This window comes from Haliotis cracherodii, unplaced genomic scaffold (assembly GCF_022045235.1).
Source record: "Haliotis cracherodii isolate W230 unplaced genomic scaffold, xgHalCrac1.p SCAF_13, whole genome shotgun sequence".
Classification (NCBI taxonomy): Eukaryota; Metazoa; Mollusca; class Gastropoda; order Lepetellida; family Haliotidae; genus Haliotis; species Haliotis cracherodii.
The window spans coordinates 32,380,305-32,406,835 of record NW_027266268.1 but is presented as its reverse complement, the minus strand read 5'-3'; the positions used below and the strand labels follow the sequence as shown (position 1 = coordinate 32,406,835).

Here is a 26,531-nt window from a genome sequence, read left to right as displayed (position 1 = left end):
TGTCAAGTTTCTTGTATCTTGTATGCTTATAGGGGGCACGGGTGGCCCAGTCGTCTAAGGCGCCGCGATTCGCTTTGCAGAGTTGCGTCCCTTGGGCACGCCAGAAACCTATGATTGTCGGTTTGAATCCCCGTTCGCCCCGATTATGTTTCTAGGTTCGTCCGCACCATACCCGTGCTCGTGGGTTTCACCGAAGAGGTAAACGTCAGAGACCTGCATCACTTGGGGCTTTCCTCCCACATTAAGCTGAGACGCCGTGATATAACTGGAATACTGTTAAAAGCTGCGTTAAACCCAACTCACTCACTCACTGTTTATAACGTATCACAATATTTTGGATGATTTCAGGAAGGATTCTACAATATTTAAAGTCATTGACTCCAGTTGATTGTCTTAGGAGATGAAGGGCAAGACAGTACAAACTTATGAGGAAGCATTCACAATCAAAGATACACTCTCGGAAACCCGTCCCTCTTTCATTCTCTTAACTGGTCATGCCCTAAGTACGTCACTCTGAAGTGTTGGTATCAGCGTCCAGTAATGTGACTGTCATAAGGGACAGAACATGTAATATTTGAGAGCGCAGGGTATTTTGCGTGACAGAATATTTTTAGTCAGGGCATCAAAACATAATATTCTGAAAGAAGGGGTGAAAAATAAATTTTCAGAACATCCAGCAAATGATTTATTTGTTTCTGTTTAACCATAGGACAAGTTTTGTCTAGTACAAGCGTGACACCTTACCATCATTGTCTATCCGCGCAATGTGTACTGGTGAATATGTAAGCGTGTATCTGATATCACTGGAAGCTGATTCTGTTCCTGTCGGCTTCAACTTATACATACGTGGTCCAGAGAGCAAGAGAAGGCCTTCCTGGTAAGTAAACAACAATTGCAATATGCATCTTGATGTCGATGTACATTTCAAAGACACATAATACATGTGTTGAGACTATTTGCATGACACTACAAAACAGCTTTTCAGGTGAACTTTCAAAAGACACACCAATCGACTGACTTATCGTTTTTGATCCCGCAATAATTCTAATATTTGCATTGAGATGGTGTACGAGTTTGCAGCAAATGATAAGAAAGGTCCACTGAAAGTCAGCGAAGACACCAGGTGTTCGCGAAAAGGGTACGCATGACTTGCCCTAACGGTAGCACCTGCAATTCACACAATTTGCACAGAAAGTATTTATTGCCTGACGCCGCACAGACATTAATTAAAGCGACCAATCCGTTTCCATATTCACAATAAATCTCTGCTAAACGTAGAGTCGATTCTAACTTTCTCATGAACATGTTTGTGAATCACTATCAAATAGTGAAGATACCAGGTGTTCGCGTATAGGTGAGCATATCCTGCCCAAACGGTGGCACCCATCACAAACACATGCAAAGGCAAATCAATTGTTCACCAGGTATAGAAATGCCCTTCACATGGCTACCTTAAAGCTCCTTGAAAGCTTTACTGAGGCCTTGAATAAATGTCATTTAATTTTTCCTTTTAACACGAACTTCATTACAGTCGTTTTGCTTTTGAATTTGAAATGATTATGGAGGCCCTATACAGACATGATCAATTGCTAGTCAACATTTTTATTTCAGCTTGTAAAGCGGCGACACTTACAAACAGATAATACGGTTGGTTTTCCTCTTTAATAACACAGGACACCTCAATGTTAGCAACGTGAGTCACATCCTGGTAAACGGCTGTTCCCTGAAAGAAACTTAAAAAGTATTACACAATGAAATGATATGCTTTATGAATAAGTGAATGTCAGCTTTCAATTGGGTAAACGTCTATCTAACTCTTATCCATAGCAAGTTAATAAAGGTGCAAGAGTCTTATGTCATATATTGTCAGCGAGTGAGTTATTTGCAGTTATAGGCGTAACACTTGCTGGCAGTTATGTCTCATGACAAAAGTGTTTCATGAACGATCCTAGGTTCTTGTGCACTCCCGCATACAATAGAAATGAAAATGTATGCATTTGTTTACATGGTAGAAGTAATGAGAGTCTCTGTCCTATTAGATACCCTCCCCTTGCCACAATCAGCGTACCCATCCTCTTCTTTGTTCATATGAGGGGGCGATGGGGTAGCCTTGTGGTTAAAGCGTTCGCTCGTCACGCCGAACACCCGGGTTCGATTCGCAACATGGGTACAATATGTGAAACCCATTTCTCGGGTCGCCCGCCGTGATATTGTTGGAATACTGCTAAGAACGGCGTAAAATCATACTCACTCCCTCACTCACTCCTTGCTTGCTTTGTTCATATTCCCGCTTCAATGCTTATCATAACCCCCCCCACCCCCCCCCCCCAAAAAAAAAAATACCAAAAAAAATTAAAATAATTTTTTACAGATTCTTCCTGACGTTTTCTGCGATGAATGTTTTTAAGATGCATAAATACCTAACCACATAAAAAATATTAAAGTGCAAAATAATTTTACCAATTTTGATTGAAATATGCCAGTGATATTTTGACAATAAGTTAGCATCCCACCCTATACATTATTGAAATATCTTCTGACTTGGTTAAATGACACGTTCGCTCGTCACGCCGAAGACCCGGGTTCGATTCCCGACATGGGTACAATGTGTGAAGCCCATTTTTGGTGTCCCCCGCCGTGATGTTGCTGGAATATTGCTAAAGCGGCGTAAACCAATATGCACTCACTCACTCACTGGTTAAATGACATGAACGGAAATTGCTTTGATAACTGGGTTAGTTTCTTGGATTTTCTACATCCGTATATGCCTTTGTTTCTTCATCCCTGTAGACACTGAGATCATGAAGATGTAAAAGAACCCATACGTTCACATTTATCGAATCTACAGTTACCTAGTGTTAAGTTTTAAGAGTTCTTTGTACAACATAGAATGAATTATGACTGAGTGAGTATGGTTTTACGCCGCTTTTAGCAATATTCCAGTAATATCACGGCTGGGGGACACAAGAAATGGGCTTCACACATTGTACCCATGTCGGGATTCGAACCCGGGTCTTCGGCGTGACAAGCGAACGCTTTAACCACCAGGCTACCCGACCGCCCTAATGAATTATGACAGCAGTCTCACCTCCAGCTCCAACACTGTATCTCTGACGATGATTGGGTTCCCCTTCTTATCCTGTCTAGATACATATACAGGGGTTGTTTTCTTCACCGACGTGCTGGTCTCCAACTGAAGAGTGACGGAGTCATTGTGTGTCCTTACACGCACTGTGAACTCCCTGGGGAGAGTACAGTCTCTCAACCCTGGCTTTGGTTTTACTATGTCAACGGAAGCTTCCATGCCTAGAAGGGAAGAATATCATTTATTACCTACGAGGGCAAACACGTTGGGGATCATAAATATCATATGTGCCCTTGGGTCATATCACGTCACGAGACAACAGTGTATTGTTTCCGTCATCCGGACGCGTTGTTGACGTCATTCTAATCTGATCGTGACTTTAGGTGGGAATGACGTCACAGTAGAAACGACGTCATAGTTGAAACTTGTTGACGTCATTCGACAAATTGTGGTTCCGCTGCTGTTCTTATACCCCCATTCCACTAGTCGACGCCCTACTGCGTTCTGCGCACTCTGAGGGAGCGCCATAGGTCTCTTCATTTTTCGCCTATCTCGGGGCACTTACGATCTGATTACGATCAGATAGTGCTCCTGTTGCGATCCAATAGCGATCTCTGCGATCCAATAGCGTCTTGAAGACCCAAAATGTGGCGATCTTGCACGATCAGTTCCCGCTCCTTTAGCGAGCATTGTGATTTTATGCGATCTAGGCGACCTATGGAGGTCCATTAGGACTTAATATGTGCTCTGTGGCATCCTATTGCGAATTTTGGGTCTGATCCTATCAAAACTCGTAGCGTCCTGAGGTGCTCATCAGTTCTACGCTTGGTAGCAGAGGGGTAGGTCTTTCGTGGCGATCGGCGGCGCTCTGAGGTGATACAATAGCGCTCTGATTACGACCTTGGCGATTTAGTAGCACTACGATGGCGATCTCGGCGATCAAGTAAGCGATCTGACGGCATTCTGGGCGGAGCGCAACGGATCTCACCAGGGAAGTCGACAGGTGGCGACGTTGACGATCATGGAGATCCATTAGAGATCAGCTCGCGATCCATTAACGCTTTTGGAGATCTTGGCGATCTATGGCGATTTGTAAGAGCGTCACAGATCGCAGCTTAGTGGAATGTGGGTATTATAAGTTAACACTAAAATTCGTCTCTGTATATATCTTCTTCGGTAATAAAAAGAACATTATATTCGTGTTCATGTCATATTATGTTTACGACAATCGTGCCAACAGTATCTCCCTCGCTCTCGGTCGTGAAATACCGGAAATTAAACACTCGTGTCGTAAACATAGTATGACAGAACACTCGTATTATATCCTCTACATATTACCCATAAGGGTAGAATGATCGTGTGTAATAACTTTACGATATTTGTATATGTGCATTTTAGCGATTCTAAATGTCAATTGAAGTCATATGACGTCACAGCAGTGTTTCATTGTTGAGTAAAATACCACATGACATCATCCGTTGTTCCTGACGTCACACGTCCGTGGTCTAGTGGATGTATAGAGCGTCAGAGAGAGACATATTGTCATCTGAACAATTGGCTGCCTTCAGTGAAGTTTCTCGTAGGGTGGACTTTTAATACGTTTTTTCCTTCATTTTGTCTCTTAAAATGTCAGTGAGTAATATATAGAATAACCTACTCGAAACTCGAAATTACGGATTGCCTGTCCCTTGTGAATGAATGCTGTGAGTCCCTCAACAAAGGCTTGAGATTAACACCAATCGTTCACTCATTGGCGATTCTGTTAGTGTATAATGTTTAATTTCAAACAAAGGCTATTTACTCAAATATAATTTTACACAGACAATTCCAGTTGGTAAATGATCGGAATGAGATACAAGATAAGGTTTGAAGTAGAGGAAAATGCTATCACAACAATACAACGAAAGAAACTTTAAATATTATAATTAATTATCCTATATTGATACCGTAAAAGTAACATATTTATGTACACTGTTTCAAAAGGTATCTCTGGTATAAATGTAAACCAAATAGTATTCAAGACATTCAAATAGATCTCATAACGACATGTGATGAAAGTAGATCATCTCATGTCTAATATCCCATGGCCCTTTATTGCCTCTTTTCATCCCTCAGTAAGAAGAAATAACGTTCGATTTCCATATCTGACATGGTTAGTTTATTTTGTTGTAAAAGAAAAGAAAAAAAAAGAAGAAAACTTTATTTGTTGTTTACGTCGCACTCAGCAATTTGGTGGGTGTGGGGGTGGGGTGGGGTGGGGGGCGGGACACCTAACTCTTCGCGAACACCAGGTATCATCACTATTTATAGAGATTCATAAACACATGTTCATGATATGGACGGAATCGTTAAATGGACTCTGCTTTTTCTTACGATTTATAGCAGGGCATTGTAGCATTTATTTAACACCATGAAGAAAATTCACAACGAACATATCTGATAAGTCACCAGTAAATCCTTCTTTACATATAATCAAGCTGAAATGCGAAAACTATATCCACACATGTGTATAAGTTAAACTGTAATTACTTAACATGGACGCCATGATTCATTAGTCTGTACTCACTGTCTTGGCACAATCCAAACTTGATTATAGTGAGTAGAATAAGAAGTTTCATTTTCACAAAATCGTATTTCAGGTTTGATCACCCAACTGCACTTTAATATTCGACCAGGGTGCAGTGTTTATATCCGTAAGCTAACATTCTTTAGTGAGACACAGCTTTGTATGCATGTTCGCGTCAATGCCGATGGTTTCAATGGTCTGCATATTGTGTAATACTGGCTGTGTGTGGGAAACGCTCAACTACCTTTCATATTGAATCACGATTTGAGATCTACACCCTGGCCTAGATCGATTTCAAATTGCAACTGACATACACACAAAGAGAGTATCTGTCAATGTTACTCTTCTTGTGACACACTGGAAATTTATATCTTGTGGGAAAAAAATTGTTTATGTTTGGTGGCGTTACAATGAAAATAGCACTGAGGTGTGTGAGCACTGAAGTTAGTGATAGATTTGTGGTGGGTGAGAGTGTGTGTGGTTGGATTGGCGGGGGGAGGTGGAGGTGGTGGTTGTGGGGGGTGGCGGTGGGGTGGGGTGGGGTGGGGTGGGGTGGGGTGGGGTTTAGGTTGATGGTTAATGTGTGTTTGATCGGATTTCAAGTTATGGGTTCAACGTGTTTATGTCATAGTGGGGATTCTCAGACAGGGCTGGGAGTGAGTCCCCCTTCAAAACCTGTCCCTCGTATGGATGTAGTGCATGTGGCGCCTAGTTCTAGTTCCCACAGAGTTAGGCATAGCTGGATATATTGCATGCTGTTGAAGATAGTTTAACGTTTTGATTGGTGGTTCAGTGTGCTTTTCGCTTGTAGTTTGGGGCGTTCGCTCGTAAAACCGAATACCCGGGTTCGATTCCCGACATGGGTACAATGTGTGAAGCCCATTTCTGGTGTTCCCCTCCGTGATATTCTTGAATATTGCTAAACGCGGCGTAAAGTCATACTCACTCACTCGCTTGTAGTTCCTTGATCAGGTTGGATCTCAATGGTGACTACCTACATCAAAACGATTACGTTTTTCAATCTTTATTGAATGCGTTCAAAACAGTACAGGTGTACTTGAAGTATCTGTTGAGCTTAATACTGACTTGCACGTGCATCCATGACTCTATGCATCAATTTTCTTATATTGTGAATATAAGATTTTATCACACATGCGTCAAGTATTATTTTGTATAATAGTAACAAAACCCTTTTTTGACATCACACTTTTTAGTCTGTCCAGCACGTGCAGCGAGTAATCTATTATCCCTCCACGAAGTGGGAGGGGATATAGAAATAGGTGCTGTCCGTCCGGTCGTCCGTAACGTTTCAATTCCGGAACATAACTGGGAAACATCTTAATATTTTATCATGAAATTTGCATATGTATCAAACACATGCTGAACTGGTGCCTTGTGAAGTTTTGATGTTTGGGAATTTGTGTGTGTATTTCCTTGTTTTACTCATGGCGTAGTGCCTGCAATGGGGGACAAGCTTTCTCTGAAAAAATGAAGTTAGATGAACTTATGCATGCTTATCTAAGAAATACTTATCAAGACTGAATTGGCGCCATAAATTATGTTATCCCCTTCTGTGTATATTAATTTCACATTTAGTCAGATTTTCGTATGACGTAAAGCAATCCTAGTGCCTTTCTCTTCTTTAGGCTTCATAGGACTCTTTTTTTATAGTGGGGGCACGGGTGGCCCAGTCGTCTAAGGCGCCGCGATTCGCTGTACAGAGTTGCGTCCCTTGGGCACGCCATACCCGTGCTCGTGGGTTTCACCGAAGTGGTAAACGTCTGAGACCTGCATCACTTGGGGCTTTCCTCCCACATTGAACTGACACGCAGTGCTATAACTGGAATACTGTTAAAAGCGGCGTTAAACCCAACTCACTCACTCACTCACTTTTTTAATAGTAAACATTGACTTCCTTATTATTCACTAGTACATGAACATACCGCATTCTAATGTAGCTCATGGACCCGTGAAGATCCGGGGTAGAATAGGTCTTCAGCAACCCATGCTTGCCGTAAAAGGCGACTATGCTTGTCGTAAGAGGTAACTAACGGGATCGGGTAGCCAGGCTCGCTGACTTGGTTGATGCATGTCATCGTATCCCAATGGCATAGATTGTTGCTCATAATATCGAGACCAGTGAAGATCCGAGGTAAAATATGTCGTCAGCAACCCACGCTTGCCGTAAAAAGCGACTATGCTTGTCCTAAGAGGCAACTAACGGGATCGGGTGGTCCGGCTCGCTGACTTGGTTGATGCAAGTCATCGTATCCCAATTGCATGGATCGATTATCATGTTGTCAATCACTGGATTGTCTGGTCCAGACTCGATTATTTACAGACCGCCGTCATTTTGGTGGAATATTGCCGAGTGCGGCGTTAAACAACAAACAAACAAACAAACAAACAACAAACAAACCCCAACAGGTTTTTGACCATCTACTGAGACATCACGCACACAGAGGCAGAGGTGAGCAGGTAGAGGACTTGGACAACCCTAAAAATAATTGGTCGCACCAAATTGTCCTCCTGAAGTAAGGGCTGGAGGAAGCACTGGATCGCTCGGAGATGTATTTGACCTCACTGAGCGAGTGCTTGAACTGACGTTAGAAAGCTGAGGAGTTCCTGCCACTGGCGAAGAAGTAACGGTTGTTTGAGTGCCAATAGTAACTGGATGCAATCGTCTATGTAGGTCTCGAAAATGATGACTAACCATGGGGCCACAGAAAATCCATACCTGAGAACCATCCACTGATAGAACCCTCCATGCACCTGATTAGTGAGAAAGAGAACGAAAGTGCCGGTATTTTCAGGCGAACAGATTGCCCGGGGTCAGGTAGCACGGAATTGCAGTGGTGCTTGACCTATTGTTAGGTGGTTACCATGGTGATGAGTGGGATGTGTTGGGGTGAGAGTTTTGTTTCAGCTAGAAACTTTGTTCTAGGATTATTTCTACACACGAACGATGAAATACATAATATGGGGTAGATACATTTATTACAATTTAATATTTGTGCATACACAAAAGTTCAGAATAATGCCTTGAATCATGATCGAACTGTTCTTGACTTTGTATTCAATTTGCATGTGGCAAATAGATAAGGCACATCGTCAAGACTCCAAGCGCCCTCTTGTTGATCTTGTAAGCCTCCTTGAACCTGTCCCATCACGAAACTTCTCGTAGGATCAAATCTGTCATGCTTGTAAACAGCCAGGGGCGGTAACTCTAAATTCCATTTACTTGCTGACCCCCGCCCCCTCGGCATTTTACTAGTGCTTCAATCATTTTCTGTCGCCGACAATCGCCACAAATATATTTACAACAATCCCTGCTGCCACATAACAGGGTGTAGGTGCTACTATGGTTGTAGCTCTGCTAGTCACTGTTACTACACTGGAGGTTGGTTTTGGTGAAGAAGCAGATGGATTTTGTTCTGTAGAAGCTGTTGTGGGAATTGTTGATGTAGTTGTTTCAGTTACCATTGTGGGTGTCTGTGTAGTAATTGCTTGTGTAGTCGTAGTTGTTGGTGTAGTTGTGGTAGCTGTCAGTGTAGTTGTTGGTGTAGTGGTAGTTGTTGGCGTAGTTGTGGTAGAAGTTGTTGTAGTTGTGGTCGTTGATATAGTTGTGGTAGTTGTTGTAGTTGTGGTTGACGTAAAACTGCGACAAGTGGCACAACATCTTTTTATGTAGTCGGAACCGGAAGTGATGCAGTTGCTATATTCGCAAGGGCCAGTATGTATATTGTCGCCATAAGGACAGTCTGCAACAGAAACAAGCTGTGATTAAACCTTCAATTATCTGGTAATTACTGAATGATGATAATTGTGTCGAGCATTTTCGTCTCCTGATTATCATTACCAGAACCCCGTCTGTTCTCCTCTTAGTGAGTGAGTAAGTATGGTTTTAGGCCACTTTTAGCAATATTCCAAAAATATCAGGTCGTGGGACACTAGAAATGGGCTTAAAACATGTGGGGAATCGAACCTCGGTCGTCAGTGTGAAGAGCGAACGCTTTAACCACTAGGCTACCCGACCGCCCCTAATCTCCTCTGAAGCACCGTGTAACCTTTCACTGGACCATGGTTAATACGGAAGCAAACCCCAAAGACATTTACGCTTTAAGTGAAACAAATGATCATTGGTAGGCAATGGATCTCAGTCAAGCGAATCTTGGACTCGATGAGCGAATCGATTCAAAGTCAATTGATGCAACTCTGCATAACTCATACTGTCAACTATATGTGAGGTGAAATGGGGTTTAACGTTGCGTCCAAGATTATTGCACTTATATAGCGACGTGTATGTACGTGTGTGTGTGTTTGTGTGGCTGCTTGTACTAGTCCCGACCGATGTCGATTAATAGTGCCAGCTCACTGAGATACCATGCCGCAGTTTAACATGAATACCCCACTCAGACACAGTATACTGACTCCGAGCCGACCAGTCCTTGTTTTAGCCCCTCAATGCCGAGCGCCAGACAGGGTAATAACAAGTACCGTATTTTAACGTCTTTTGGTATGACGCGGTCGGGGATCGAACCCCGTACCTTCCGCTCTCCGGGCGGACGCTCTACCACTAGACCACGGAGGCGGTCTCTGTCAACTATAAGACACATTTCATTATATGACCATTCCTCAGCACATGATGAAATCACATACGTTATAGATACTAGACATTTGGATGACGGACGGACGGACATCAATCCTTATAGATCTTTGGAATTCAGTACAATAGAGGAATTGACATATTATCAGGATATAGAGTTGAAGCAAGGGATGAAAGGACTGACGTGAAACAGTCAAAAAAAGTGTACTGCATCCTTACATTATCCGTGTCATCTTTAGACATAGATTATACACGACACAAAACACAATATCTAAACTATATTACGTAACCTTAAGATCAAAACGATAAAGTATAATTGTGATGGAGTTTAATCCCAGAACCGCGATATCTGTACTTACGAACTCCCAACGAGTCCGTTCAAGTGTTATCTTTAAACCAAAGATTTTAAACACGATACTAAACACAATTTGTTAAATACATCACAGAACCATAACATCAAAATGACGAAGTATAATTGTGATGTAGTTTTAATCCCCAAACCGCGATATCTGTACTTACGAACTCCCAACGAGTCCGTTCAAGTGTTATCTTTAAACAAAGATTTTAAACACGATACTAAACACAATTTGTTAAATACATCACAGAACCATAACATCAAAATGACGAAGTTTGGTATGATGGAGTTTTAATCCCCAAACCGCGATATCTGTACTTTCGAACTCCTGACGAGAAAGCTGAAGAAATTCCGAAGTTTGTGTTTTCATCGTAAGATAAACTTTTTTTATATTTTCCTTGGTCACAACTGTACTGTAAGAATTGTGATCGCCATATGTGCAATTTGATGGAGACAATATACAATTACAATATACTTATTTGGCACTTCCCAAGAGTGAGTGAAGCCAGACTATCAAAACGTATTTACCACAAAGTAATTCTGTCTTGGGCAAATGATAAATTCCTGGCAAATAAATATATCATCTAATTTTACCTATTATAAATAAGAATATCAAAATATGATATGTTCTTAGGATTTTATATAACGTGTTTTCAAAAGAAATCCATGTTATTTTTGTCAATGATCCACACATCCCGTATCTTTACTTAACGTTCAGGGGAGATAATCCAAGTTCGGAATTATTGAAAGTGAGTGAGTGAGTGAGTTGGGTTTAACGCCGCTTCTAACAGTATTCCAGTTATATCGCGACCTATCAGCTTAATGTCGGAGGAAAGCCCGAAGTGATGCAGGTCTCAGACGTTTACCACTTCGGTGAAACCCACGAGCACGGGAATGGTGCTGACAAATCTAGAAACATAATTGGTGCGAACCGGGATTCGAACCCACAGTCATAGGTTTCTGGTGTCCAACTCTGCACAGCGAATCGCGGCATCTTAGATGACTGAGCCACCCGTGCCCCCGACATTTTCTCATTGTCAAAGTATTTCAAATAGATTAACTTAATGTCTTGAACACAACTGATTGTTTGTACATTTTTTAACATATAATTGTACATTTGTAGATTTTTGAGGCTATAAACTTAGTGTATAAGAATCACAAAGGAGGGTTTTAAGGGCCCATCATGTGACAATAATCTTAGCCCAAATCCCCACCATCTATGACCCATTAGACACCACCATTGCAAAATAATCCCCATTGCAATACAGTAAGCTACGGTTATAACGAACACGTTTATAACGAACTGACGGATATAACGAACTTACTTTTTTGTCACGACAATTTGCTGTAGCTATGCTTTATATATGCATATAACGAGCCACGGCTACAACGAACTAAATTTAGTGGTCCCTTTGAGTTCGTTATAACCGTAGTTTACTGTATATTCAATGCAAATATCGAATACAGTAAACTACGGTTATAACGAACTCGGAGGAACTACTAATTATAGTTCGTAATAATCGTAGTTCGTTATAAGCATATGTACAGCATTTATACAACAACTGGTCGGGACTAAAAAAAAGTTCGTTATATCGGTTAGTTCGTTATAAGCGTGTTCGTTATAAACGTAGTTTACTGTACATAGAGCATGTAGATGTGAAGCATATTTGACTTAAACCTGGAAATGTTACTATTTAAAATGAAAGACAACATGGTTTCTATGTGTCAACGAGAGATTACTATCAATAAGAAAGGAGTACCGTCATTGCTCTTGTAGAGGGGACACGTCTCGCAGCAGGTCCCCAAATAATCAAGATCGTAGCACAGATGTGGTGACGCCCTTATGAACTCAGCACATGTTTCATTTTCCGGGTACACGATTGGCTGGTTTCCGAAGAGACAATCCGCTGAAATTGTTGACATGTTTCCGAGTGAGTGAGTGAGTGAGTGAGTTGGGTTTAACGCCGCTTGTAACAGTATTCCAGTTATATCACGGCGTGTCAGCTTATGTGGGAGGAAAGCCCGAAGTAATGCAGGTCTCAGACGTTTACCACTTCGGTGAAACCCACGAGCACGGGTATGGTGCTGACAAACCTAGAAACATAATCGGGGCGAACCGGGATTCGAACCCACAATCAAAGGTTTCTGGCGTGCCCAAGGGACGCAACTCTGCACAGCGAATCGCAGCGCCTTAGACGACTGGGCCATCCGTGCCCCCGACATGTTTCCGAAAGTGATCAGTGCATTTAACGAAATCATGAAAGCATGGATATTATGGTGCCCTCTAAAGAGTATATAATACACCTAGAAAAAGTCATGCACCACTTACTATTTTTTATAATTGTATCCTGTATTAATGTTCTGACGACACACATTTGGTTTCGCTCACATTGTGACATACCCAAATAGAAATACAGAAAATCGATTATTCATGATCAATAGCTTGTTCTGTGACTGTTCCATGGAAAAGATCTATTCGATTACCCTTCAAATGCTCCTTTGTTTTTTTAATATTATGTTTACTTGTTTGTCAGTCTGGAAGAGCATAGAATGACCCTTTGCTAAATTTCACGGATCGATTGTATCTTAGAATATTATTACAATAGGATCAACAGCGGTAGAAACTAACAGGTTTAGTCAACAAGCCCTTATAATGCTATTATATAGCAAAACCCTTAAAAAGGGTATATTTCCACTTGTCCTTAGGATACCTTTACCATTGGGAAGTTTGGCAAGGACAATAGGACTAGTTTCTAACGCTGATCAATGTCAAGGTCACTGGTGAGTTGGTGGTCTGATGTGCTACGACACATTTGGCAAAGTTGCATCCCTTAGTGCTTCCAGGATCCGCTGGTAGTGGATTTGAATCCAAATATTCACCCCTGTTACGATCCGTGGTTTGTCAGTATCATATCCATGCTAAGGGGTGGACTTATGTGTAGAAGAAAAGCCTCAACAACTTACTATTCTTCTGTTCTGGTGCCTCAATGGAAAACACGCACTGCCCAGCAACACACCACTGAAATCACACGTGTAACACATACAAATTTACATGTATACTACTACTACTACTACTACTACTGCTGCTGCTGCTGCTGCTGCTGCTGCTGCTGCTGCTGCTGCTGCTGCTACTACTACTACTACTACTACTACTAGGGGGCACGGGTGGCCAAGTCGTCTAAGGAGCCGCGATTCGCTGTGCACGGCACGCCAGAAACCTATGCTTGTGGGTTCGAATCCCGGTTCGCCCCGATTATGTTTCTAGGTTTGTCAGCACCATACCCGTGCTCGTGGGTTTCACCGAAGTGGTAAACGTCTGAGACCTGCATCATTTCGTGCTTTCCTTCCACATTAATCTGACACGCCGCGATATAACTGGAATACTGTTAAAAGCGGCGTTAAACCTAACTCACTCACTCACTACTACTACTACAACTACTACTGATTGATAATAATAATAATAATAACAGCACTTTATGAAACAATTATATTAATTATTATGCTGCTCAACAGACAAAATTCAATTTCATTATGATGTTTACTTTCAATTCCCCGGGAAGTGCATGCAAATGTTAACATGGGTTAAGTACAGACACATATGCACGTTCAGATGGTGTACCTTTTTATTGCCACATGGCGTTCCTTCTGCAGCGCTGCGGGGCGACTCAAGCTCGTCCCTGCCACAGATCATTCTCTTGCATATGTTTTCTGAATTACCTATGTCGATATCCTGTAAACGTCATGTTCAATAGTGAGTAAAATGTCTATCTATAATGAAAATATACCAGTTAGGCAATTTTTACACTTGTTTAGTATATGATGTTCCAAGCAGGATTTTTTCTAATGATGTGAAATGTATTATTTCTCACTGATCGCAAGACGAAGCCAGGTCCAAACATCATTTGACACTGCGTGTGAACGTCGTAGAGCTGCCCCGGCATCGTCCCCGTGATGTTTGTCACAGACGCCGGTTCGAGACTCGTCTGTAGGCATTGCCTTTGGGCATCTGTACTGTAAAAATGTACGGAGAACGATATTGAATAGGAAATATGACGGATATATTAGGTTATATGGATATACTCATGCGCAAAGACACCAGCACATATTGTAAAATGTCGTCATCTTCTAAAACATATACGGAGACAGATATTGAATAGGAGATGTATCAGAAATATCACGTTAAAGTGAGTTACTCATGGGCATGGATACTAGCACAAAATGTCGCCATATACGGTATCTTCCCAAAACGTACACCTGCCAAAACGCAGACCCGTTAAAACAACACTCGTTATGGCTGGTTGCATCAGTAATTAGTCCCCTGTACCTTTGATTAAGTAAAATGGTATCACTCATGTAACAAGAAAGAAAGCTGGGTAGATTTCACAATTTTTTATTCAAATGTTATTTCATTTGTCATTTATGATTATCAGTCATTTTCACTTGTTTATCATCAGTGGACCAACTGCATCCAGGTACTGAAGGGGTGTCTTTTCACGGCGATGAAGCTGTTCCTTGAGTCGGACAAGTACACAGTACACATTTTCATTCTCCGTCCTGTTCTTAGCGTACGTGTAGCCGTCTAGGAGAACTTGTGGGGCATCTTTCTGGGACAAGACATTCTCAACTTTCGTAAGTCCGGCCATAGCTTAATTGGACGAGATTGAAGCTCATGTTCAAATATATTTATATGTTATATTAGTGATTGAGAACATTTGGTATATTCTTACACAAATCCCACAACTTGTTTAAAGGTAATGTTTGAGTAAGATTTGTGATGTACCGGGAGCAGATTAAAGAAAGGAGGAGTTTTTTAAGACAATGTTGTTGTTGTCCACTACTGCTCATTGTCTCAACATATTGATAATCCCTCATAGCAGGGGAGTGGACCAGTCCATGCATTAATTAGGTGTGACCAGCATGGCCCAATTAATTAGGGAGCTAATTTTAACTGCTTTTTGGGAGGTCTGCATTTTGGAGGTCTACGTTATGGGAGGGAACCCCATATACAATAATGACGAGGCGCCACAATTCGGTACGAGATATTTGTCTTAGTTATACCAGCACCCGACGGCCATGGATACGGGTGAACACATTAACACACATATTCACGTCTAATAGTGTGTCACCTTTACCACTCACCTCCCATCTATCCGAGTTAAAATTAATTGGTTTGCAAAAGTTATTTCCGCAATGCTAATGGAAAACAAACTGAAATGGAGCATTTATTGTAAATAACCCTTTGAAACTAACACGTTGATTTGGGCTAAATGAAAGGAAAGAGTGATGTATTCATTGTCACGAAAGAAAAGCCCTGGACAATGGTAATGAAACAATTCTCAGATACACTTAACAAAATCCATTTCGATTGTGATTTGGCATAAACAGTCTGAATGGAATCACGTGAAAAACTATGGTTAGCAAAAGTTTGGCACAAGGGAAAGACGGAAAATGGAACGGAACAGAGCCGGATTAATCCAGATCTTCAGTAATAAAGTGTTCATTTCACATTTAGGGTAAAGTGTTATTATCACAGCAGTAAATAAATGTATGCCAAATTCAAATTCAACACAAAATGTTCTTTACAAGTCAAATTCCATTGATGAATAAAGAAACTACATCCCACTTTTCAATCCTGATCCAAAATCTGACTTGGCTACATTAGAACACAATTGTTAACTGTTTGCAGTAAAACCTTGTTAACACGAAGTTCCAATCGAACAAAACATTTGATGGATGGCATCACGAGTGATCAGGGAAGTTAGTATTGTGGTCAAGATTCAAAGGATCCAATAACATAAGTTGCGGGAGCCGTCTCATGGCAACAGTACTGCTGTGCTGCTTCAGCCAATAAATACTTACTTTCAGATACAAATTGTGTGAATGGCGGGTGCTACCGGTAAGGCAGGATATGCTTACGCTTTTCGCGAACACCTGGTATGATCGCTGATTTTCAGTGGTCCATTCATATAAGTTTCAAAAGCTATTGTGCTCCATACGCCAAATGGAATGTGTTACAAAGGATAATCTAGACTGGTTATTTTCTTGCATTTTGTACTGGTTATATTTTCAATAATAATGGCGAGACTATATATGTCAGTAGCACACAAATGGCAAGGAAAACACATAGATTGCTTCTAAAGTGAGGTGAGGTGAGGTGAGGTGAGGTGAGGTGAGGTGAGGTGAGATGAGGTGAAATTGGGTTAAACGTCGCGTCCAAGATCATTGCACTTATATACCGACGTGCAGGTACGTGTGTGTGTGTGTGGCTGCTTGTACTAGTCCGGACTGATGCTGGTTTGATAGTGCTAGCCCACTAAGATACCATGCTGCAGTTTAACATGAATATCCCACTCAGACACAGTATACTGACTCCAAGCCGACCAGTCCTTGTTTTAGCCGGGGCGGTCGGGTAGCCTAGTGGTTAAAGCGTTCGCTCGTCACGCCGAAGGCCCGGGTTCGATTCCCAACATGGGTACAATGTGTGAAGCCCATTTCTGATGTCCCCCGCCGTGATATTGCTGGAATATTGCTAAAAGCGGCGTAAAACCAAACTCACTCACTCACTCACTCACTCACTTGTTTTAGCCCCTTTATGCCCAGCGCCAGACAGCGTAACAAGTACCATCTTTTAACGTGCTTTGGTATGACGCGACCGGGGATCGAACCCCGTACCTTCTGCTCTCCGGGCAGACGCTCTACCACTAGACCATGGTCGATCCCATTTCTATTCTATTTATTAAAGTTGTCCCTGTTTCATCTTTCAAACCATCCGACCCGTGTCTTCAGCAACTCATGCTTGCCATAAATGGCGACTATGCTTGTCGTAAGAGGCGACTAACGGGATCGGGTTGTCAGGCTCGCTGACTTGGTTGATGCATGTCATCGTATCCCAATTGTGTGGATCGATGCTCATGATGCCAATTACTGGAATGTCTGATCCAGGCTCAATTATTTACAGACCGCCGTGCGGCGTTGAACAACAAACAAATCATACCAACCCGTCTGTTAGGATGCCTTGGATGAAGGTTTGGAAGTACTGTAACGAACACGTGGAAAAGACGTAGTAGTTGTTGTGGTCAAGAACTTGGGTCGTGGTGTGGGAATCGCCGGACATGACATACTGGTATGTAGAGTTACACGTGTTCTCCTGCCCGTCATGCAGGGCGCTCAGCCTGCAAAATACCAGGTTAATTTTATGAGATCTATAGGGGCACGGGTGTTCCATTCGTCTAAGGCGCCGCGATTCGCTGTGCAGAGTTGCGTCCCTTGGGAACGCCAGAAACCTATGATTGTGGGTTCGAATCCCGGTTCGCCTCGATTATGTTTCTAGGTTTGTCAGCACCATACCCGTGCTCGTGGGTTCACCGAAGTGGTGCAGTGAAGTAGTTTATCAAACGTCTGAGACCTGCATCACTTCGGGCTTTCCTCCCACATTAAGCTGACACGCCGTGATATAACTGGAATAATGTTAAAAGCGGCGTTAAACCCAACTCACTCAATTACTTATGAGCAGTATTACCTCCCGGAACGGTAAGAATTGGTTTCGCGCACTGTACCTATGATAAATGTCGAAACAATGACTTCTACATGAGGAGCAATCACTTTAATCACACATTTAAGCGTCGCTGTACTTGAAATTAGTATAGCAAAAATAGCAATACATGCTCAGAGATGTGTATATGTGTCTTTTCTGGGTAGTGCATGTCTCGTCCGATGTATAGTATGACTCTTTGTTTATCGCAGTATCGGTAAATCTCGTAATCCACACCCCCTGTTCACTGTTTAGTTTTGCAAATCTAAGCACAACATTTCAGCGCTTGATCGAATACAGGACTCGTTACGGTATATCACGGCTTCTCGTAAGTATACACGTTAATTGTTTTATGACAGTTTCTGGAATGTTTTTGAGGTGGGATTTCCCCACCTCCATTCGAAATTGATTACAAAAGATTAATTTATTAAGACAAAGTCCCTTGACCCAACCTGGTATAGGTCGTATGCATACTGTTGATGCGTTATACAAAATAGAAAGTGATATTAACAACATAACCCACACGTATCACGCAACAAAACAGCCATACCGTGATGATATAGAGTAGCCCGCCCATAATGTGTCATAAAAATGTAACAAATGTGAGCGAGTTGGGTTTAACGCCGCTTGTAACAGTATTCCAGTTATACGTGTCAGCTTAATGTGGGAGGAAAGACCGAAGTGATGCAGGTCTCAGACGTTTACCACTTCGGTGAAACCCACGAGCACGGGTATGGTGCTGACAAACCTAGAAACATAATTGGGGCGAACCGGGATTCGAGCCCACAATCATAGGCTTTTGGCGTGCCCAATGGACGCAACTCGCAGCGCCTTAGACGACTGGGCCACCCGTGCCCCCTGTAACAAAGAACAAGAAACATGTTGCGTATGACATATTTAATAGGTCTGTAAGCGTGCGCCATTACGATCTAATTATAAATTAACTACAGCGATAATTTAGCGTTCCACCCAACATAACCTGGCGTAGATTCGAAATCATTGGCGGGCCAATAGAGATGAACTAACAAAAATGTCATGGTAAACTGTACATTAAAAACACTTACGCATGTCCGACTTCGTGTGTTGTGACCAGCATGTCGTCAACCAGGTTGTCTGAATATTCCACAGCTGACACACTGTCATATGGCGTATCACATATCGTTCCTATACCTGCATACCCTGTGGTAACACGAGGATGGAAACTGATCATGAAACACATCAACATATTACAGGAGTGATCGCGATGGTTTCAAGCCGCCTTCACAAGTATTCCAGCAATATCACGACAGGTATATTAGAACTCGGCTTCAAACCCGGCCTTCCGTGACCAGCGATTCTGTACCCACCAGGTTACCCCTTTGACCCATGTTAAAGTAAGAGTGAGTTTAACGCCGCCTTTAACAGTATTCCAGTTATATCACGGCGTGTCAGCTTAATGTGGGAGGAAAGCCTGAAGTGATGCAGGTCTCAGACGTTTACCACTTGGTGAAACCAACGAGCACGGGTATGGTGCTGACAAACCTAGAAACATAATCGGGGTGAACCGGGATTCGAGCCCACCATCAAAGGTTTCTGGCGTGCCCAATGGACGCAACTCTGCACAGCAAATCGCGGCGCCTTAGACGACTGGGCCACCCGTGCCCCCTTACAGTAAGAACCTGGTGTTACCAAATGCCATTTAAATTTTTCTAGATTGATTCCCTCTAGCTGTATATATGAAGCACCTGACATAACAGTTAGATACTGAATGCCGTTGTACTGACTGTTCCTTGTAGAAATGATGAACATGAAAATAACAATACCGTTTTACCATAACTTGGGTGAACATCACAAGGCAAAATTCTAATGGTGAAATTTGTTATTTCAATTTGAAAACTAATAGCAATTTTATATCTCAATTCAATAGAACTTCAGTATTCTACAAAAAAACAAAAACAGAGGCGATTCCAAACTCGACGGAATTGATGGTATGAACGCCGTCGCTTAGGACGACGTTCATACAATGTTTGGCCCTCACTCTATGAAGTTTCATACTCCAATGAACTCACACAAAGAGAAATACAATTCTTGTAATTTTCGTTTCACTATTTTTACCTAACAGATCGTAGACCTTGATCTTTACACAATTATATTAAGTACGTGTGACTTCATGTTTTCAATGACAGCCATACAACAACCAGCTGTATCGCGGAATGAAATAGTTCCTCAAAACGAGTGGTGACATGAGCTTATGTATGCCAAACATGCTCAATGTGCTCAACAAGATCAACTTGTGTAGTTTTTGTACAATAAATGTACTCAAATAATATACTCGTCAGATGTCAAAGGTCTTTTAAGAACTACCTCAGTAAGTCAGTCACAATGACAGCGCGTCCTAATACATTTACATCAAATACAAGACTACAAAATAAACGTGACGGGAGTGATTTCCGAATTTTTGATGAACCTGTGACTAGTGTTAGACATCACTGATCATTTGGTCGATCCCTTAAAGATGATTGTAAAGTTGTGGCAAATAGAAACTGTAAGGTACATTCATTTATTGCTGAAGACTGTCACATTAGTCTAGAGACAGATCGAGTCGATTCTACGGCAGTTTGGATCTGCTTTTCTTCCTCTGTTCTCTAGGATGGGTTGTAGAGAGGATATCCTTGAACAGACAAGCAATCAAACTCCCTGACTGATGAGAAACAACACTTCCGTATGTATTCGTGCTTGGGAACTCCCGTGGGTCCCCTAGTAATGTGGAAGTAGTCCGTCAGTGTTCACGTCTTATCAAGAACACGGTCTCGTGGAAAACGTATAAACGTCAAATTGTGTCGTTCATACACTTATGATACGTCAATTTCTAGGTCATGTGACCCACCTCTCGTCCAATGGAAAAGACATATCGTGTAAACTTCAAATTCCAAAATTATTCCAAAATGACTGAATGCCTTAGAAAGTATACTGCGACTCACCAAGCAGGTCTGCGGTGTCTCCATTTTCCTCTACATTGATTAGGTCCTTCCTAGAACGAGTTGGTAACATGTCAGCTATTCTGATGTAACAGGGCTAAGCTAACACATAACACGAAATTTGGGCAGAGGCAAAGATGTTCATTTTCATGGGGTCATTATTGGGAAGATGTTGATTAAGTGGGAGAGTTAATTAACGTCGCTTTGAACAGCAATTCAATTATATCAGGGGCTGTTAGGCTGATGTTGGGGGACAGCCTGATGTGATGGTTTCAGGCGTGAACACATAACCACAAACCTAGAACATCGCCTCGGCGAATCTGGGAGTCAAACCCACGACATTAGGTTTAAGGCAGGCCTAAATGGCGCACATCTGCACATCTTATTGCAACGTTTTGGACAACCTATAAAGCATGGAGAACTAATGAATGACTGTGAGTTGAGTTTAACGCCGCTTTTAACAGTATTCCAGTTATATCGCGGCGTGTCAGCTTAATGTGGGAGGAAAGCCCGAAGTGATGCAGGTCTCAGACGTTTGATAAACCACTTCACTGCACCACTTCGGTGAAACCCACAAGCACGGGTATGGTGCTAATTTTATCATCTAATTTTACCTATTATAAATAAGAATATCAAAATATGATATGTTCTTAGGATTTTATATAACATGTTTTCAAAAGAAATCCATGTTATTTTTGTCAATGATCCACACATCCCGTATCAAATCAAGTATCTTTACTTAACGTTCAGGGGAGATAATCCAAGTTCGGAATTATTGAAAGTGAGTGAGTGAGTGAGTTGGGTTTAACGCCGCTTTTAACAGTATTCCAGTTATATCGCGACCTGTCAGCTTAATGTGGGAGGAAAGCCCGAAGTGATGCAGGTCTTAGACGTTTACCACTTCGGTGAAACCCACGAGCACGGGAATGGTGCTGACAAATCTAGAAACATAATTGGGGTGAACCGGGATTCGAACCCACTATCATAGGTTTCTGGCGTGCCCAAGGGACGCAACTCTGCACAGCGAATCGCGGCGCCTTAGACGACTGGGCCACTCGTACCGCCACTTATGAATGAAAACAGCATTAGAACCGCAGGGCGTACTTAACACACAGATAACACAACAGGTAATAAGGTTGTCGGGGACATGTGTGAATTATCTATACACTTGGCTGATTGTGACAACTCACGCCGTGAACAAAACAACGTGGTCATTTTCAGGGAATCCTGGTGTGTCAGTCTTCCATCGGCTTGTGCCCTCGAGAAGTTTATCACCATCTATCTTCGTTTCATCAACTGCAGCACTTTGGAACGGTTGTTCTGACTGCTTATCCTAAAATGATATCACGGAGAACCATGATACATACAATCTGAATCAGAATGTTTAATTATTAACGTTAATATCAATAGTGTCTTCTGATTATAATGTATTCAGGAAATATAGTAATCCTGTCCTTGTCGTTATTGGCCTATTGTTTGTTTGTTGTTTAATGCCACACTCAGCAATAGTCCAGACTTATAACGGCGGTCTGTAAATAATAGAGACTGGACCAGACAGTCCAGTGACTGACATCATGAGCATCGATCCACACAATTGGGATATGATGAGATGCAGCAACCAAGTCAGCGAGCCTGACCACCCGATCCCGCTAGACGGCTCCTATTAGCCTATTGAAAATGGTTCATCCAGCTGTGTAAACTTTAACATCATGGCTGGAGTCAATGTGTATGTTATATCACCATTATACCATCACACAACGTACTTTTAATGTCACCTGCTCAGTAATGACATCACCATCAATACAGTGAGTGAGTGAGTATAGTTTTTACGCCGCTTTTAGCAATATTCCAGCAATATCACGGCGGGGGGACACCAGTAATTCGAGATTCGAACCCGGGTCTTCGGCGTGCCATCACAATACAGTGTAACATTAAGTTGTTACATTTGATACGCCATGTATGGAAGGCAATGTAGTTTGCTTACCAAAATACCAACAACTGAAGACAAACTTCTTACCTCAATGATATATCCTATCAGGTTTATGTTGTACAGAGGAGACGCCTTCTTATAACGGAGATCGACCTGTTATTGAAAGAGAATTAGCAAATTTGGGTTACCAAATGATTATAAGAAGATAATGAGATCAACTAAACTCATCACTGTGTATCCAAACTAGGAAACAGGGTCACCTGTTATCACCTTACTGATCCATGCCAACCTCTATAATCAACACTGAATGAAATGCTATAAATATATTGTTTAACACTGCACTCCGCACACTGTTCCAGCTATATGAAACACAATCAAACTAGCCTGACCATTTGGTCGTTACTTACTTATTCTAACCCGCAATGGACGTCATACAGCTGGAATATTGTTGGAGTGCGGCGTTAAACAACAAACTAAACCCAATTTACCCTCGGGGAATACTGTAAGAAACCTTAACCCGTTCATAAGATGTGCGTAAACGACAATGTCTTGGCCTACTTTTAATTCCGGTTTTAACCCTATCGAACATGTATGGTTTGTTTTGTTTGTTGTTTTAACGTCGCACTAAGTACTATTCCAGCTATATGTCACGCAATCAAACAAGTCACCGAGTCTGACCACCCAATCCATTTGGTCACCTCTGACGTTCAGCATACTTCCCTAGGAATATCCAAGTGGAATACTGTAAGAAACCTCACCCCGTTCATAAGATGTGCAAAGTATCTCTTGAGGCCTTGTTTTGTCTCCTGATGCTTTAAGGCTTCAGACTGCTGGGTTGCTCTGGAAAACCATCTGTGAAGGACAAGGGAAGCTTTTGGTTTGTTTTGTTTTGTTGTTTAACGCTGCAATCAGCAATATTCCAGCTTTATGACGGCGGTCTGTAAATAATCGAGTCTGGACCAGACAATCCAGTGATTAATATCATGAGCATCGATCCACGCAATTGGGACCGATGACATGCATCAACCAAGTCAGTGAGCCTGACCACCCGATCCCGTTAGTCGCCTTTTACGACAAGCATAGTCACCTTTGAAGGCAAGCATGGGTTGCTGAAGACCTATTCTACCCCGGAATCTTCACGGTCGACAAGGGAAGCAATTACCAGGAAATGCTTTGACGACATAAAACTCCCATGGGGCATGTTACAATGGTTTTACCTCATAAAATTGTATTTCTTGTCACGAAGATACAAATACGTACATCCCCAAGACCTTGGTTTACTATTATAAGGGTAACGCTATTTTTCAGGGCATTATCATTTGCAGAAGCCCGAGGTCTTCCATTAACGGCCAAATGAAGGAGGGCAGTTGAAAAGACTGAGAGCTTCTGCAAATGATAATGCCCTGAAAAATAGCGTTACCGTTATTATAGCTTAAATGGATGGAATTTGTTATCAAATAAAAAGAAACAACAATATCGGTTTTCAAACATTTACTGCAATCAACACGAATGTCACTAACCCACCTACAAATATGGAAACATCATTGAAGAAACCAGATGACGACACTATTGAACGTGACGTCACATATCCATATCCTATGACGTCACCTAACAATGGCCCGTCGTCAAGAAATATGAGGGCATTATCAAGTTAACAGTGGCCCGCTCATTTTTGATAACATGCGGGCGGTTTAATGATAAGTCTATCCATTTTAGCTGTAATGCCAGATAACTACTCAAAGAAACACACTGAGGCATTATTGACTGGGTTAATTGGTGTGGAGGTAAATGTATTGCACAACCCAATATTATCTGGCCCACTTTTTAAATTGTACAAATTGTACTCGTTATTAAGGCTGAAGGCAAGTACCTTTCATAAACAGAGAACGCTATCACTGTAATGACGTCCACGTAGATTGGCTCCTGAATCTCGCGCTTCTTCCTCAAGGATTCTGATGCCATCATCCAACCATCTCTCCCTGACTGACCCTTCTCGCGACCATCTGAATACACAACATCTCAATACGCAACGGGACTTTTAATTGTGATATTTACTCATGTCGTTTGTGATTGTTGTTAACCTTCATGTTAACCTGTACGTTAACCATTTCTCAGGCTTCTTTTCTGTTACTTTATAAAACAGCTTGTTATCATTTGTTATCATACCAAACGATTCTGAGATTGTTACGATCCAATCTTGAATTTGTTATACTACATGTGGTTATACACTTTGAAATTCAATGTAATCAAAGTCTTATTTTGTCACAAAATGCCCAAACTCGTTTTTTTTCCAGCAAACTCATTTCAATGGATAAGAATACATCATTTACGCGTCTTGGGTTACATATTTGTTCAAAATTGTAATTGACAATAGAAGAAAAAACGAACAGTCTATGCATATTTCCGTCAATGATTGTATCGATTCTATCATGATTAAACACTTCTTTTACTTTCGACAAAAATTGTTCAAGAAAAAGGAATATAATATGGCGATATTTCTGCATTCTGATTTGATTAGAAACATGCACGGTGTGCAGGTATATTGTGCATAAAAAAATATACTTTACAAATTGAATCCACTTTTAATGTGCAAAATTTTAGAAATTAGTAAAACCTTTATAAATTGTTATGACTATTTTCAGATCGGTTCGTGTGAATGAGAATAAGACGGATATATATTATAAGAAAACAACATTTAAAGGTGTTAAAACGTATCACAACATTTTTTAGGTTTTCAGGGAGAACTTCCCTAGGATTATTAAGCCACTGACCGCAGCAGATTTTTTTTGATGCAGATAAAGACGGGACAAACATAAGGTGAAACATTCACAATTTCTGTAGATATACTCTTGAAAAAACGCTTGTTTTTCATTCTCTTTTCTTGGTGATGTCACAAGTACTACACTACCAAGTGATGATGTCCAATGAATTTACCATCATAAGGGAAAGTGAGTGAATGAGTTGGATTTAACGCCGCTTTTAACAGTATTCCAGTTATATCACAGCGTGTCAGTTTAATGTGGGAGGAAAGCCCGAAGTGATGCAGGTCTTAGACGTTTACCACTTCGGTGAAACCCACGAGCACGGGTATGGTGCTGACAAACCTAGAAACATAATCGGGGCGAACCGGGATTCGAACCCACAATCATAGGTTTCTGGCGTGTCCAAGGGACGCAACTCTGCACAGCGAATCGCGGCGCCTTAGACGACTGGGCCGCCCGTGCCCCCTCATAAGGGAAAGACCATTTAGTAACTGGGAGAAGCTGGAATTTTGTATGACAATACCTTGCAGTCAGAGTTTCGAAATAAACAATATTCTGAAAGGAGGAGCTGAACAAATTATTTTTAATTTTTATCCAGCAAATGTATATTTGATTCTGTTAAAGCGAAGGACAAGTTTCTTTTCCGTTAAACCTACGAACACCTTACCACCATTATCTATTGGTGAAATGAGAACTGGTGAAGTAGTAAGGGTGTATCTGATATCACTGGCAGCTGATT

General features: G+C 41.6%; 2 protein-coding genes across 2 annotated transcripts in view; both read right to left on the bottom strand.

Moving 5' to 3' along the window:
* The window catches only part of LOC139458624 (uncharacterized), a gene marked incomplete at its 3' end in the record, with an annotated part of 29,398 nt that extends 23,659 nt beyond the window's left edge, over positions 1–5,739 (bottom strand). Inside the window, exons 1-4 of the mRNA XM_071240047.1 lie at positions 5,652–5,739; positions 3,089–3,306; positions 1,634–1,723; positions 745–874 (exon numbers count right to left, since the gene is read on the bottom strand). Of these exons, the coding sequence (XP_071096148.1) occupies positions 745–874; positions 1,634–1,723; positions 3,089–3,306; positions 5,652–5,703 (490 nt within the window). The remainder of the gene's footprint in view (positions 1–744; positions 875–1,633; positions 1,724–3,088; positions 3,307–5,651) is intronic.
* A 2,901-nt stretch (positions 5,740–8,640) lies between these two features.
* Positions 8,641–25,025, bottom strand: LOC139459858 (A disintegrin and metalloproteinase with thrombospondin motifs like). The gene is made up of 12 exons (XM_071241568.1): positions 24,901–25,025; positions 23,789–23,882; positions 23,118–23,183; positions 22,291–22,433; positions 21,104–21,153; positions 19,208–19,322; positions 17,611–17,784; positions 14,482–14,623; positions 14,232–14,342; positions 13,577–13,631; positions 12,373–12,519; positions 8,641–9,412 (listed from the first exon to the last, which is right to left on the bottom strand). The coding sequence occupies exons 1-12, from the start codon at positions 24,993–24,995 to the stop codon at positions 8,934–8,936; spliced, it is 1,671 nt and encodes a 556-aa protein (XP_071097669.1). The 5' UTR covers positions 24,996–25,025; the 3' UTR covers positions 8,641–8,933.
* Positions 25,026–26,531: the final 1,506 nt, after the last annotated feature.

Bases quoted from the DNA above. Each gene is read 5' to 3' on its own strand.
- LOC139459858 (XM_071241568.1), bottom strand. From the start codon at position 24,995: ATGATGGCATCAGAATCCTTGAGGAAGAAGCGCGAGATTCAGGAGCCA. The intron at 19,323-21,103 runs GTGAGTCGCAGT...GTGTTACCACAG, and splicing joins AGACACCGCAGACCTGCTTG to GGTATGCAGGTATAGGAACG. The intron at 17,785-19,207 runs GTAAGTGTTTTT...GGTATTTTGCAG, and splicing joins ACACACGAAGTCGGACATGC to GCTGAGCGCCCTGCATGACG.